At 39.4% G+C, this 12224-nt stretch overlaps 1 protein-coding gene across 1 annotated transcript in view; it reads left to right on the top strand.

The window, feature by feature from the left end:
• LOC124594868 (platelet-activating factor acetylhydrolase-like) overlaps nt 1-11426 on the top strand; it is a 94731-nt gene extending 83305 nt beyond the window's left edge. Inside the window, exons 9-10 of the mRNA XM_047133337.1 lie at nt 10879-11018; nt 11126-11426. Coding sequence (XP_046989293.1) covers nt 10879-11018; nt 11126-11205 — 220 coding nt within the window. The 3' untranslated portion in view covers nt 11206-11426. The remainder of the gene's footprint in view (nt 1-10878; nt 11019-11125) is intronic.
• Nucleotides 11427-12224: the final 798 nt, after the last annotated feature.

Here is a 12224-nt window from a genome sequence, read left to right as displayed (position 1 = left end):
GTTACGAGGATGGTTTCCGGGGGTAACAGACTGGGTAAGGATTCTAGGCATTCGAAAAAGTGGTTGGTGTCTTTGATGAAGGATGGGAGACTGCATGTAATGGGTTGAAGGTGTTGATCTACGTAGGCAGAGATACGTTCTGTGGGGGCTTGGTAACCAGCTACAATGGGGCGGCTGGGATGATTGGGTTTGTGAATTTTAGGAAGAAGGTCATTGCCACAGAATAAGTATTCTTTCTTATGTATATCAGAACATTGGCTTAAACCAGAACAAATACAATACTATGTACCAGAAGGTTATAAATATGGAAACAGTTTTTGCAGATCTCAGTACCGTAATGGTGGTACTGTTATCTATGTTTCAAATGAAATAGAGTGTAGAGAACTAGATCTTGGTTGGGCATGTGTAGAGAAACACTTTGAAATTACCGGGATCATATGTGATATAATGAAACTTATCATAGTATGTATCTACCATTCCCCTGACTCAGATGATAAAACTTTTTTAGATAATTTAGACAGTGTACTCTGCTACATAACGAAATGGAAACAGTATGTAACTGTAATTGGGGGAGACTTTAATTCAAGCTTTGATGTAACATGTAACAAACCCAGTGTAAATAAGTTACTGAATATGCTGAGGCAGCACAACTTCCATCATGTAAATTCAGAACCAACAAGACTACAAGCGTGCTTGGATAATGCTTTTGTCAACTGTGCTCGTGATATGTACTCCACCAAGGTAAAGGAGTTTGTTTTCTCAGACCACTCCATGTTAACAGTAAAGTTAAGACATTTTATAAAAGGAGATGAGAGCAAGGCTGGACAAAAGTTAACAAAATCTAATACCTTAATATTAACAAAACACAATCTCATAAAACTAACACACCAGTTGAGCATAACAAACTGGGACAAATTATTTCAAAACTGTGATTCCAGTGCCCAAACAGTTTATGAAACATTCCACAATTACTTAACAGGTATTTTAAAAGCCCATCTTGTTCAAAAGAAATACCATAAAACAAGAAAAGGTAAATTTTGGTACACCAAAGAACTGGAGAATCTAAAAAATAAGCCACTGCTGTTGAAGTGCCTTGCCAAAGTAAACAATTCTAATGAAATTAAGGATCTTGAAAAAATCACTAAGAAACTGTATAAGAAAGAGTTGCAATTAGCGAAACTAAGATACAACACAAATTTCATAAAAAATAGCAAAAACCAATGCAAAACAGCCTGGTCAGTAATTAATACTGTTAAAGGTGAAGTCAGAAACTTCGACAAGACAGTCCCAATACCAGCAGATACATTCAATAAATATTTTGTAAGCTGTGCTGATGATATCAAAAAGCTGATCAGTAAACCCAATGTAACATATATAGATTATCTGAAGAGAGCAAACCTAAATCATAATAGGGCCGGATCATCATTGAAACACTTCAGAGAGGTATGCCAACATGAAGTTCTTAAAATAGTCAAAGAAATGAAAAATTCATACAGTACAGATATTTTTAATATGTCAAACAATCTATTGAAAGAAATCATACATTACATTGCAGCACCATTAACATATTCTATAAACCTGTGTCTCATAGAAGGGTTTTTTCCTGATCCTCTCAAACTATCCAAGGTAACTCCAGTCTTTAAGAAGGGTGTCAAATCAGATCCTGCAAACTACAGACCAATTTCACTAATTCCAGTACTAGGAAAAGTCTTTGAAGGCATAATATATAAGCAGATGTATGAGTACCTAGAACTAAATGGTATGTTAAGTGCATCACAGTTTGGTTACAGAAAAGGAAGGTCAGCTATACATGCCATAGAGCTCTTAGTCAGAGACATTCTAGCAGCATTTGAGGACCATGCGCACGCACAGGTAACCTTATGTGATCTGAGCAAAGCTTTTGACTGTGTTGACCACTCACTTCTGCTCTCTAAACTTGAGTACTATGGAATATGTGATAAAAGTTTAAAACTCATCAAATCATACCTCAATAAAAGGAACCAGGTGGTGAGTTCAGGAAGTCATCTGTCAAACATACTCGAGGTTCAACATGGAGTGCCACAGGGATCTAAATTGGGACCACTTCTTTTCCTTGTACACATAAATGACTTACCAGGAAATATAGATGTAAAGACATATATGTATGCAGATGACACAACTTTTCTATCTGTAAACCATGTACTTGATAACCTTGTAAGTGATATGAAATTGGCAAAAGAAAATGCAACATCATGGTTTAATGCCAATGGACTGCTATTAAATGAGGAAAAGACCTAGAATATGTGGTTCAGTCTATCAAAGACTACAAAAATAGAAAAACAAAAGGCAAAGTTTTTTAGGTATTGTACTTGACAACAGTCTAACATGGAACTCTCATGTTGATCACATAGTGGTTAGGTTGTCAAGAGTTATATATTTGTTGAAGAGACTGATGTGTTGTGTGACATTTGAGTACGTAAGGACAGCGTACTTTGCCTTTTTTCAATCTGTTTTAAGGTATGGGTTAATACTCTGGGGAAACAGCAGAAAAATAAATGAAATTATGGTGATCCAGAAGAAAGCAATCAGAGTAATGGCTAAGGTAGATAATAGAACACATTGTAAACCATTGTTCACTAAATATAGAATTTTATCAGTAATTAATTTATGTATTCTTGACAGTGTTAACTACATACTTGCTGAACTACCTAATTTAAGTGTAACAAATGAAAGACATGGCTACTATACAAGGACGTGTACTTCTCTGCTGTTGTCACAAAATAGATTAGCCAAAACTAACAATAGTCATAAGTATATGACAATTAAAATATATAACAAATTGTCTAAAAATGGGTCAATCAAGCCTGAAAAATTATTTAAAGACAATGTTCATAACTTCTTGTTAACCAATCCATTCTATTCATTAGAAGAATTTTTAGAAATGCCTAATATCAACTTAAATGTGTAAAAAAAAATTTTTTGTAAAATTAATAGGTTAAGTGAACTGACGAAGTCTATTGCATGTAACAATGCTGAATGACTAATAAAGAATCTGAATCTGAATCTGAATCTGAATCTGGTAGGGGTGCGGGGTGTCGGTGGGGTCAGGAGGTTGATGGAGTAAGGTGAAAGGTTTTGTAGGGGGCCTAAGGTTCTGAGGATTCCTTGAAGCTCTGCCTGGACATCAGGAATGGGATTACCTTGGCAAACTTTGTATGTGGTGTTGTATGAAAGCTGACGCAGTCCCTCAGCCACATACTCCCGACGATCAAGTACTACTGTCGTGGAACCCTTGTCCGCCGGAAGAATGACGATGGAACAGTCAGCCTACAGATCACGGATAGCTTGGGCTTCAGCAGTGGTGATGTTGGGAGTAGAATTAAGGTTTTTTAAGAAGGATTGAGAGGCAAGGCTGGAAGTCAGAAATTCCTGGAAGGTTTGGAGGGGGTGATTTTGAGGAAGAGGAGGTGGGTCCCGCTGTGACGGAGGACGGAACTGTTCCAGGCAGGGTTCAATTTGGATAGTGTCTTGGGGAGTTGGATCATTAGGAGTAGGATTAGGACCATTTTTCTTCGTGGCAAAGTGATATTTCCAGCAGAGAGTACGAGTGTAGGACAGTAAATCTTTGACGAGGGCTGTTTGGTTGAATCTGGGAGTGGGGCTGAAGGTGAGGCCTTTGGATAGGACAGAGGTTTCGGATTGGGAGAGTGGTTTGGAGGAAAGGTTAACTACTGAATATGGGTGTTGTGGTTCCAGATTGTGTTGATTTGAATTTTGAGGTTTTGGGGGGAGTGGAGCAGGAAGTGGGAGATTGAGTAGATGGGAGAGACTGTGTCTGTGTGCAATGAGAGGAGGTTGAGGTTTGCTGGAAAGGTTGTGAAGGGTGAGTGAGTTGCCTTTCCGGAGGTGGGAAACCAGGAGATTGGATAGCTTTTTGAGGTGGAGGGTGGCATGCTGTTCTAATTTGCGGTTGGCCTGTAGGAGGGTGCTCTGAACAGCCGGTGTGGATGTGGGAGAGGAAAGATTGAGGACTTTTATTAAGGATAGGGGTTGACGGGTGTGTTCATTGGCTGAGTTGATGTGTAGGTGAAGGATTAGGTGGGTGAGGGCAATGGATTGTTCAATTTGGAATTGGTATAGGGACTGATGGAAAGAAGGGTTGCAGCCAGAGATGGGAACTTTAAGTGTAAGGCCTTTGGGGGTATTGCCAAATGTCAGGCAGGCCTGGGAAAATAAAATATGGGAGCGTAATCTGCCTAGGGCGAAGGCATGTTTGCGGAGGGAATGTAAATAAAACTTAATGGGGTCGTTGTGGGGATGTTGTGAGGGTGACATGGTATTAGAAGGTGGAAAGTGTGACATGAGGCTGAAATGAAAATGAAAATAAAAATATATGGGGAGAGATAAAGCAACTGGAGATCTGGTGTGAAAAAAGGCGAAAAAGGGTTGGTAAAAGCTGAGCTATGTTGATCCTGTGGTGAACTTGGGTTTGTAAACAACGATGTGCACAAAGGTTAGGTGGTTGTGTTGCCTCCAAAACATGTTAAAGGGTGGAGAAATTCGGGAAAATTTCGAAAAAACTGCGTGCAAATGTATTAAAAGGAGTGCTTTTGTGGTGGCAGATTATGAAACTGAGGCTAACAATTGTCTGACGAAGAAATAATTACGTTAAAACCTGTGGGAAGCAGCTAAAAATGATTAGTGATGTGGGAGAAACGGAAATGGACATAAAGCGAAAGTTTTTAGAACTAGCAAAATGGTTGTTTAATGAGTGAAAGGAACTGTTTGTGAATGGAAATGGTGGATTTTGTAGCAGCGGTAGTGTTGAAAGCGGAAGAAGAAAAAATTGCAATCGGAAGTATTTAGTTCACTGTAAATAAGGTTTCTCTGCTATAAATTAAACAAATAAACTAAACAACATTAGGAAAGATGGCTACTCATCATAAAGATGACTTGTTCAGTTGCAAACAGGCACAATGAAAAGACTGTTACACATTACTGCTTTTGGTCAAAGCCTTCTCCAGGAAAAAAATACACACACACACACACACACACACACACACCAACATGATTCACACACACACGTCTACTCTTTCTGGCTGCCAGAGACGATATATGAATATAATGGAGGGAAACATTCCACGTGGGAAAAATATATCTAAAAACAAAGATGATGTAACTTACCAAACGAAAGCCTTGGCATGTTGATAGACACACAAACAAACACAAAAACACACACACAAAATTTCACGCCGATCACCTGCCACCCTACCTAATACCTCTTTCCTCATTACCTTCGCCAGCTTCATCCTGACCCACAACTTCTTCACTTTTGAAGGCCAGACATACCAACAATTAAAGGGAACAGCCATGGGTTCCAGGATGGCCCCCTCGTACGTCAACCTATTCATGGGTCACTTAGAGGAAGCCTTCTTGGTTACCCAGGCCTGCAAACCCAAAGTTTGGTACAGATTTATTGATGACATCTTCATGATCTGGACTCACATCCTGGTACCCATGGCTGTTCCCTTTAGTTGTTGGTATGTCTGGCCTTCGAAAGTGAAGAAGTTGTGGGTCAGGATGAAGCTGGCTAAGGCAATGAGGAAAGAGGTTTTAGATAGGGTGGCAGGTGATCGGCGTGAAAGGAAGTGCTCCATCGCAGCGAGGCCCTGGATGTGCGGAATATTTGTGTATAGGGAAGTGGCATCAATGGTTACAAGGATGGTTTCCGGGGGTAACAGATTGGGTAAGGATTCCAGGCGTTCGAGAAAGTGGTTGGTGTCTTTGATGAAGGATGGGAGACTGCATGTAATGGGTTGAAGGTGTTGATCTACGTAGGCAGAGATACGTTCTGTGGGGGCTTGGTAACTAGCTACAATGGGGCGGCCGGGATGATTGGGTTTGTGTATTTTAGGTAGAAGGTAGGGGTGCGGGGTGTCGGTGGGGTCAGGAGGTTGATGGAGTCAGGTGAAAGGTTTTGTAGGGGGCCTAAGGTTCTGAGGATTCCTTGAAGCTCCGCCTGGACATCAGGAATGGGATTACCTTGGCAAACTTTGTATGTGGTGTTGTCTGAAAGCTGACGCAGTCCCTCAGCCACATACTCCTGACGATCAAGTACGACTCTCGTGGAACCCTTGTCCGCCGGAAGAATGACGATGGATCGGTCAGCCTTCAGATCACGGACGGCCTGGGCTTCAGCGGTGGTGATGTTGGGAGTAGGATTAAGGTTTTTTAAGAAGGATTGAGAGGCAAGGCCGGAAGTGAGAAATTCCTCGAAGGTTTGGAGAGAGTGATTTTGAGGAAGAGGAGGTGGGTCCCGCTGTGACGGAGGACGCAACTGTTCCAGGCAGGGTTCAATTTGGATAGTGTCTTGGGGAGTTGGATCATTAGGAGTAGGATTAGGATCATTTTTCTTCAGGGCAAAGTGATATTTGCAGCAGAGAGTACGAGTGTAGGACAGTAATCGGAAAACCATCTCCACTAGGTGTAGTACTTTCCAGTGATTCTTCCTTCAGGTTTTCTCGGTGTTATTGGTTGATGGTGTGCTTCTGGGTGTTCAACCAAGTTGTTGATTCCATTTTATGCTCAATATTTTGACAGCCAACCCAGATATCTTCATCAGGTGCTGCAAGTTCTGCTTTTATGTGTACTCATTGCTTATGGACTACTGTTGGTCTCACATCATTACCGTTAACTGACTTCTGTTCCAGATACTGACTGCACCCTTGATGCTCTTTTGTTTTTCAGAGCCCACACTGATTTTCTATTAAATGCACATTGTCTCAGAGTTTCCCAGTTCTGGTGAATGTGGTGGCTGGTAAAATCTTAATTGAGTGCTAGATCTCAAGACTTTTTTAAATTGGAATCTCCCTCACAGTTGATTAAAAATGAAACATAATCTAATGCTTTCTGTTTATACATCTACACCCTGAAAATCACTGTGAAGTGCATGGCAGAGAGTACATCTCACTGTTCCAGTTATTAGGGTTTCTTCCCATTTCATTCGCATATGGAGTGCAGGAAGTATGATTATGTGAATGCCTCTGTGCATGTTGCAATTATTCTAATCTTATCCTCCTGATTGCTGTGTAGTGAAATGTAGGGGTTTGTAGCAGATTCCTAGAGTCATCAGTTAAAGCTGATTCTTCAAACTTTGTTAATAGACTTTCTTGGGATAGTTTATGTCTGTCTTCAAAAGTGTGCCAGTTGAGTTTTTTTAGTGTCTCTGTGACACCCTCCCATGGATCAAACAAACCTGTATACATTCCTGTTAATCCTATTTGGTACACGTCCCACACACTTGAGCAGAATTCTAGAACTGGTTGTACGAGTGATTTGTAAGCAATCTCCTTTGCAGACTGGATGCACTTCCCCAGTATTCTACCAATAAATCTAAGTTTACCATCTACTTTGCCCATGATGGAGCGTATGTGATCATTCCATTTCATACCCCTTCAAACTATTACACCCAGTTATTTGTATGTGTTGGCTGATTCCAACAGTGACTCATTGGTGTTATAGTTACAGGCTATTACATTTTTTGCTCTGTGAAGTGCACAATTTTACATTTTTGAACATTTAAAGCAAGTTGCAAATCTTTACACCACTTTAAAACCTTATTAAGATCTGACTGAATATTTATAGTGCTTCTTTCAGATAGTACTTCATTCTAGATAATTGAATCATCTGTGAAAAGTCTGAGGTTACTATTAATGTTGACTGCAAGGCCATTAATATACAGCATGAACAGCAAAGGCCCCAATACACTTCCCTGGGGAGTTACTTCTACATCTGACGATGACTCACCATCCGAGATAACATGCTGTGTCCTTCCTGCCAAAAAGTCCTCACTCCAGTCACAAATTTGACTTGATACCCCATATGATCACCCTTTTGACAAGAAGCATAGGTATGGTATTGAATCAAATGATTTTTGGAAATCAAGAAATACAGCATCTACCTGGTTGCCTTGATCGAAAGCTTTCGGTACGTTGTGTGAGAAAAGTGTGAGTTAGATTTCACATGATCAACGTTTTTGGAATTCATGCTGTTTGGCATGGAGGAAGTCATTCTGTGTGAGCTACTTCATTATGTTAGAGCTCAGAATATGTTCTAGTACTCTATAACAAATCAGTGTCATGGATATTGTACGGTGCTTGTGTGGATCTCTTCTACTACCTTTCTTGTAGACAGTATGAACTGTGCCTTTTTCCAAGATCTGGGCATGGTCTTTTGTTCCAGGGATCTACAATAGATTATAGATAGAAGAGGAAGCTAACTCAGTGCAGATTCAGTATAGAACTGACAGGGATTCTATCGGGACCTGCAGCTATGTTCACTTTTAATTATTTCAGTTGTTTCTCAATGCCACTGACACTAATACTTATTTCATTCATCTTTACAGTGGTACAAGGATTAAAGTGGGGCAGTACCCCTTCATTTTTTTTTTGTAATGGAACATTTGAAAATGGAGTTAGACATTTCAGCTTTTGCATTGTTAGCCTCAGTTTCAGTTCCTGTTTCATTCACTGTCAACTGGAAATTAACTTTGGTGCCACTAACAGCCTTGACATATGATAAGAAATTCTTTGTGTGTTGTGGAAGATAATTTGACAATATTCTGCTATGGTGGTCATTGAAAGCTTCATGCATTGCTGTCTTGACAGCCAAACATGTTTCATTTAACATCTCTCTATTTACAGCCCTATACTTTATTTTACGAACTGTTCTACTTGGAACATATTTATCCAGTACATAGTCAACTATTCTTTTAAACCTGAGCCACAGTTCCTCTACATCCCTGTGCCCTGTGCTGAAAGTTTCAAGTTCCTAATTGAGATATGATACTACTGATTTTTTATCTGGTTTACTGAACACATATGTATCTTTCTGCTTGTCTTAGTTGTACTTTGGTAATCACTGTTGCCACAACCATGCCTTGATCACTGATACCAGATTTGATGTGGGCATCCTCAAAGGTGTCAGGTCTAATTGTTGCTATTAGAACTGATATATTTGTAGCATGAGTGTGGTTCCAAACTATATATTCTAGGTAGTTTTCAGAGAAAGCATTTAGAGATGTTTCTTAAAGCCTTTAGAGATGTTCATAGAATGTCTTACCTTGCCTACCACTAACATAACTGGAATTTTCCTAATTGATTGTTGGATAATTAAAGTCTCCATTGATGATTGAAGTATGATTTTGGAACTTACATACAAGTGAATTGAGGTTTCTTTCTAAAGTTTTTGGCTACATCAAGAGAAGAGCCTGTTGGGTGATAGAAGGATTGAGTTATCATTTTGTGCCCACCCCTCATACTGAATCTTGCCCAAACAGTCTCACATACAGCTTCTATTTCTATCTTGGTGGCTTTGAGTTTTTTGTTTACTGGATTTAATATGTATACCACCTCCATTTCCCATTTGCCTATCCTTTTGGTACACACTTCAGTTTTCCCCAAAACTCTCACTGATATTAATGTCAGGTTTCAATCAGCTTTCTTTACCTAGTATTATATGAGCTTCACTGCTTTTCAGGAGTGCTTGAACCTCTGGCACTTTGTTGCAAATGCTTCAGCAGTTAGCCTTTAGGATTTCAATGCTCTCACCTGTGGGAGACATTTTTTTTGTCCTTACACTGATACTTCTAGGTTTCCTACAGAAATCATTATCTGGATTGGATGGAGAGTCACCTAATCTAAAAAACCGTTGTGTGCACCCCACACACAGTCAGCTATCAGAGTAGCAGTCTCTGATGTGTAGTGTTGACCTGGCCCATTTAGGGGGGACCATCCCATTCTCAACCCTATAGCGCAAGTCCAGAAAGTCGTAGCCTAGCTTATCACAGAACCTTTGAAGTCTCTGGCTCAGTCCTTCCACTTGACTTGAACCAAGTGGCCGCCATCAGTTCTGGGGCAATGCTGCAAACTGTGAGCTTTGTCGAAACTCAATGCGCAAGGCTGATCTTCTCAACCTTCTCTGCCTCTCATTGGAATGCCAAGTGTGACTTTGGAGCCCAGACAACAGGCATCATTTGTTCCGATGTGAGGAACAATCTGCAGTTGGTTGCACCATGTTCCCTGATTGGCTGCCAGAATAACCTCTTCAACATGTTGAATGAGGCTCCCAGGCATACACACAAAGTGCACCGGGTGTCCCTTTGTGCCCCTTTTTGCCATTTCCCTAAGGGGTACCATCAGTCACCATATGTTTGAACTAATGATGATTACCCTTTTGAATTTGCCTCCTCTTGACACCAGACGAAACAAGTTTCTCCAAAACAGGTGAAGTGAGTCCTACTGGAGTCCCGAGGTTGAGAACCACTGCCCTCATTCCACCACCCTCTGGATGTACCCTCTGATAACAACAATAATTACATTATTCTTTCCACTTTCATTTCTCTTCTTCTTTTAATACATGTTTGGTTCTAACTCTGTGCCTTCTATCATATCTGAACTGTTCCTGACACAGTACATACAAGTTTATTGTATTTCACCTCCTACTCACTGAGACACAAAAGGCGGTCCCTGCTAATGTAGAATCTGAGGTGCTTGCTTCCCCTTTCCAAACTTCCTTAACAAATTCCATTTTCTCTATGAAGAAGGAATATAAAGTTTCAAACGCTATGATTACTGTTGTAAGCATTTCTAAAAGTCATACTAGAAAGTCTAAAGTTCCTCAATAGAAATAGGTAAAGCTTAGTAAAACATTACAGAGAAGGAAAATGCAAACTTATCTATCAATTCAATGCAACTCTAAATTGCTTACTTACATCAAATATTTGATCTCATTACTTTATTTATTGTAATTTATTACCAAAGAGAACACTATAAGGAAATGCATAAAGCCAACTACAGAGCTGAGAAAATGATTTTATTCAAGATGGATGTTATGTTACAGAGCAACAACACATGAAAGTCAGTCAGATACGCCTTTTCTCCTAGGCTACTGGCTCAATCTCACCATGAAGAAGATAAATGCTTTAACTGCAATAAGGGTTAATAATCATCTAATACTGGATTTTCTTCAGAGGCATATTGGTAGGGAAATAAGTAATTTTAACTAACGCTTTGCATGAAGTGAATTTAAACCTATTAAGTAATTAAACTCATAATTTATCTGTGCCTTTACAACTTTTTTTTCCCAGGTGTCCCTGAGGAGAACAGAAGCCAAGAATACCTCAAAACACAGTCTCATCATATCGCCAAAGCACTTGCCGTCATTTGAATCACACGACAGAATATTAAGCTGAACTCATTGACTGGTTGTAAATAAGTAATTGACCAAAGGGCCAAGCACTTGGCATTACTAGTAAATAGTTACAACTCTTGTGCTAGTGGCAGCATTCACTTTTGTCCAATACAAAGAGCTTTTTGTGATGTGCAATGTATCTCTGTTTGATAAAAAATGTGTAAAAGGCCACAAATAAAATGCAGCACAAAACCTGATGTGAAATTGTATGTTAGCATTATTGTACATAAAAACCAATACAGATTAATGATGTAAATCTTACTGTAAAATATCATTAAAACTGTAATTCAAACATTCAGTAAATACAGCAGTAAATGTATCCTTAGTATCAAGGAAATAGGAAATGAATGACAATATGGAGGAAAAATCATAAATTGTGGTCGGTATCACATTTACAGTTTATCTGCATTCAGTGTTGTTCATCTTTTGGAGTAAATGCAACTTTTGTGGACTGCGATACAACATATGTAGTTGCACAACTCAACCTTTCTAACACTGCCTGCCCCTTTATGATATAAGTTGACCACATAGACCATGAAAAGCATTATTTATTCGCTCCCTACAGCTTGAAAAGTTACTGCCAGCCATCATATGTCCATATAACAAAAATGAATTCTAATATCTTAATCAACTCACAGCACCAGTACGTGTACAGCTTTAACAACTACAAGGGCATAGTTAAAAATTAGCAAGGCAGTAAATATAGAGAAAATATACACTTACTTTTGATGTAGTTCTCTTTTTGGTCTATGTACTTTGCCTATGTATTTCTTGATAATAAATTCCATTCCTGATTAATGATTCCATAGGTTCCACAAAATACCCACTGGATGCAAAACATTTACAGTCATAAATTTGTTTCGATGAGGGAATATATGGACATCACAGTGTGACAAATCTGTTGAATAGAGTGGGTGTTTGAACAAATCTTATTTCAGTTCTATCAAATTTCCTATTGCCCAAGCACTTTTGCAATTCAGGTCTCATCTCTCTGT

Source organism: Schistocerca americana, chromosome 2 (genome assembly GCF_021461395.2).
Source record: "Schistocerca americana isolate TAMUIC-IGC-003095 chromosome 2, iqSchAmer2.1, whole genome shotgun sequence".
Classification (NCBI taxonomy): domain Eukaryota; kingdom Metazoa; phylum Arthropoda; class Insecta; order Orthoptera; family Acrididae; genus Schistocerca; species Schistocerca americana.
This window is presented reverse-complemented; position numbering and strand designations above follow the sequence as displayed.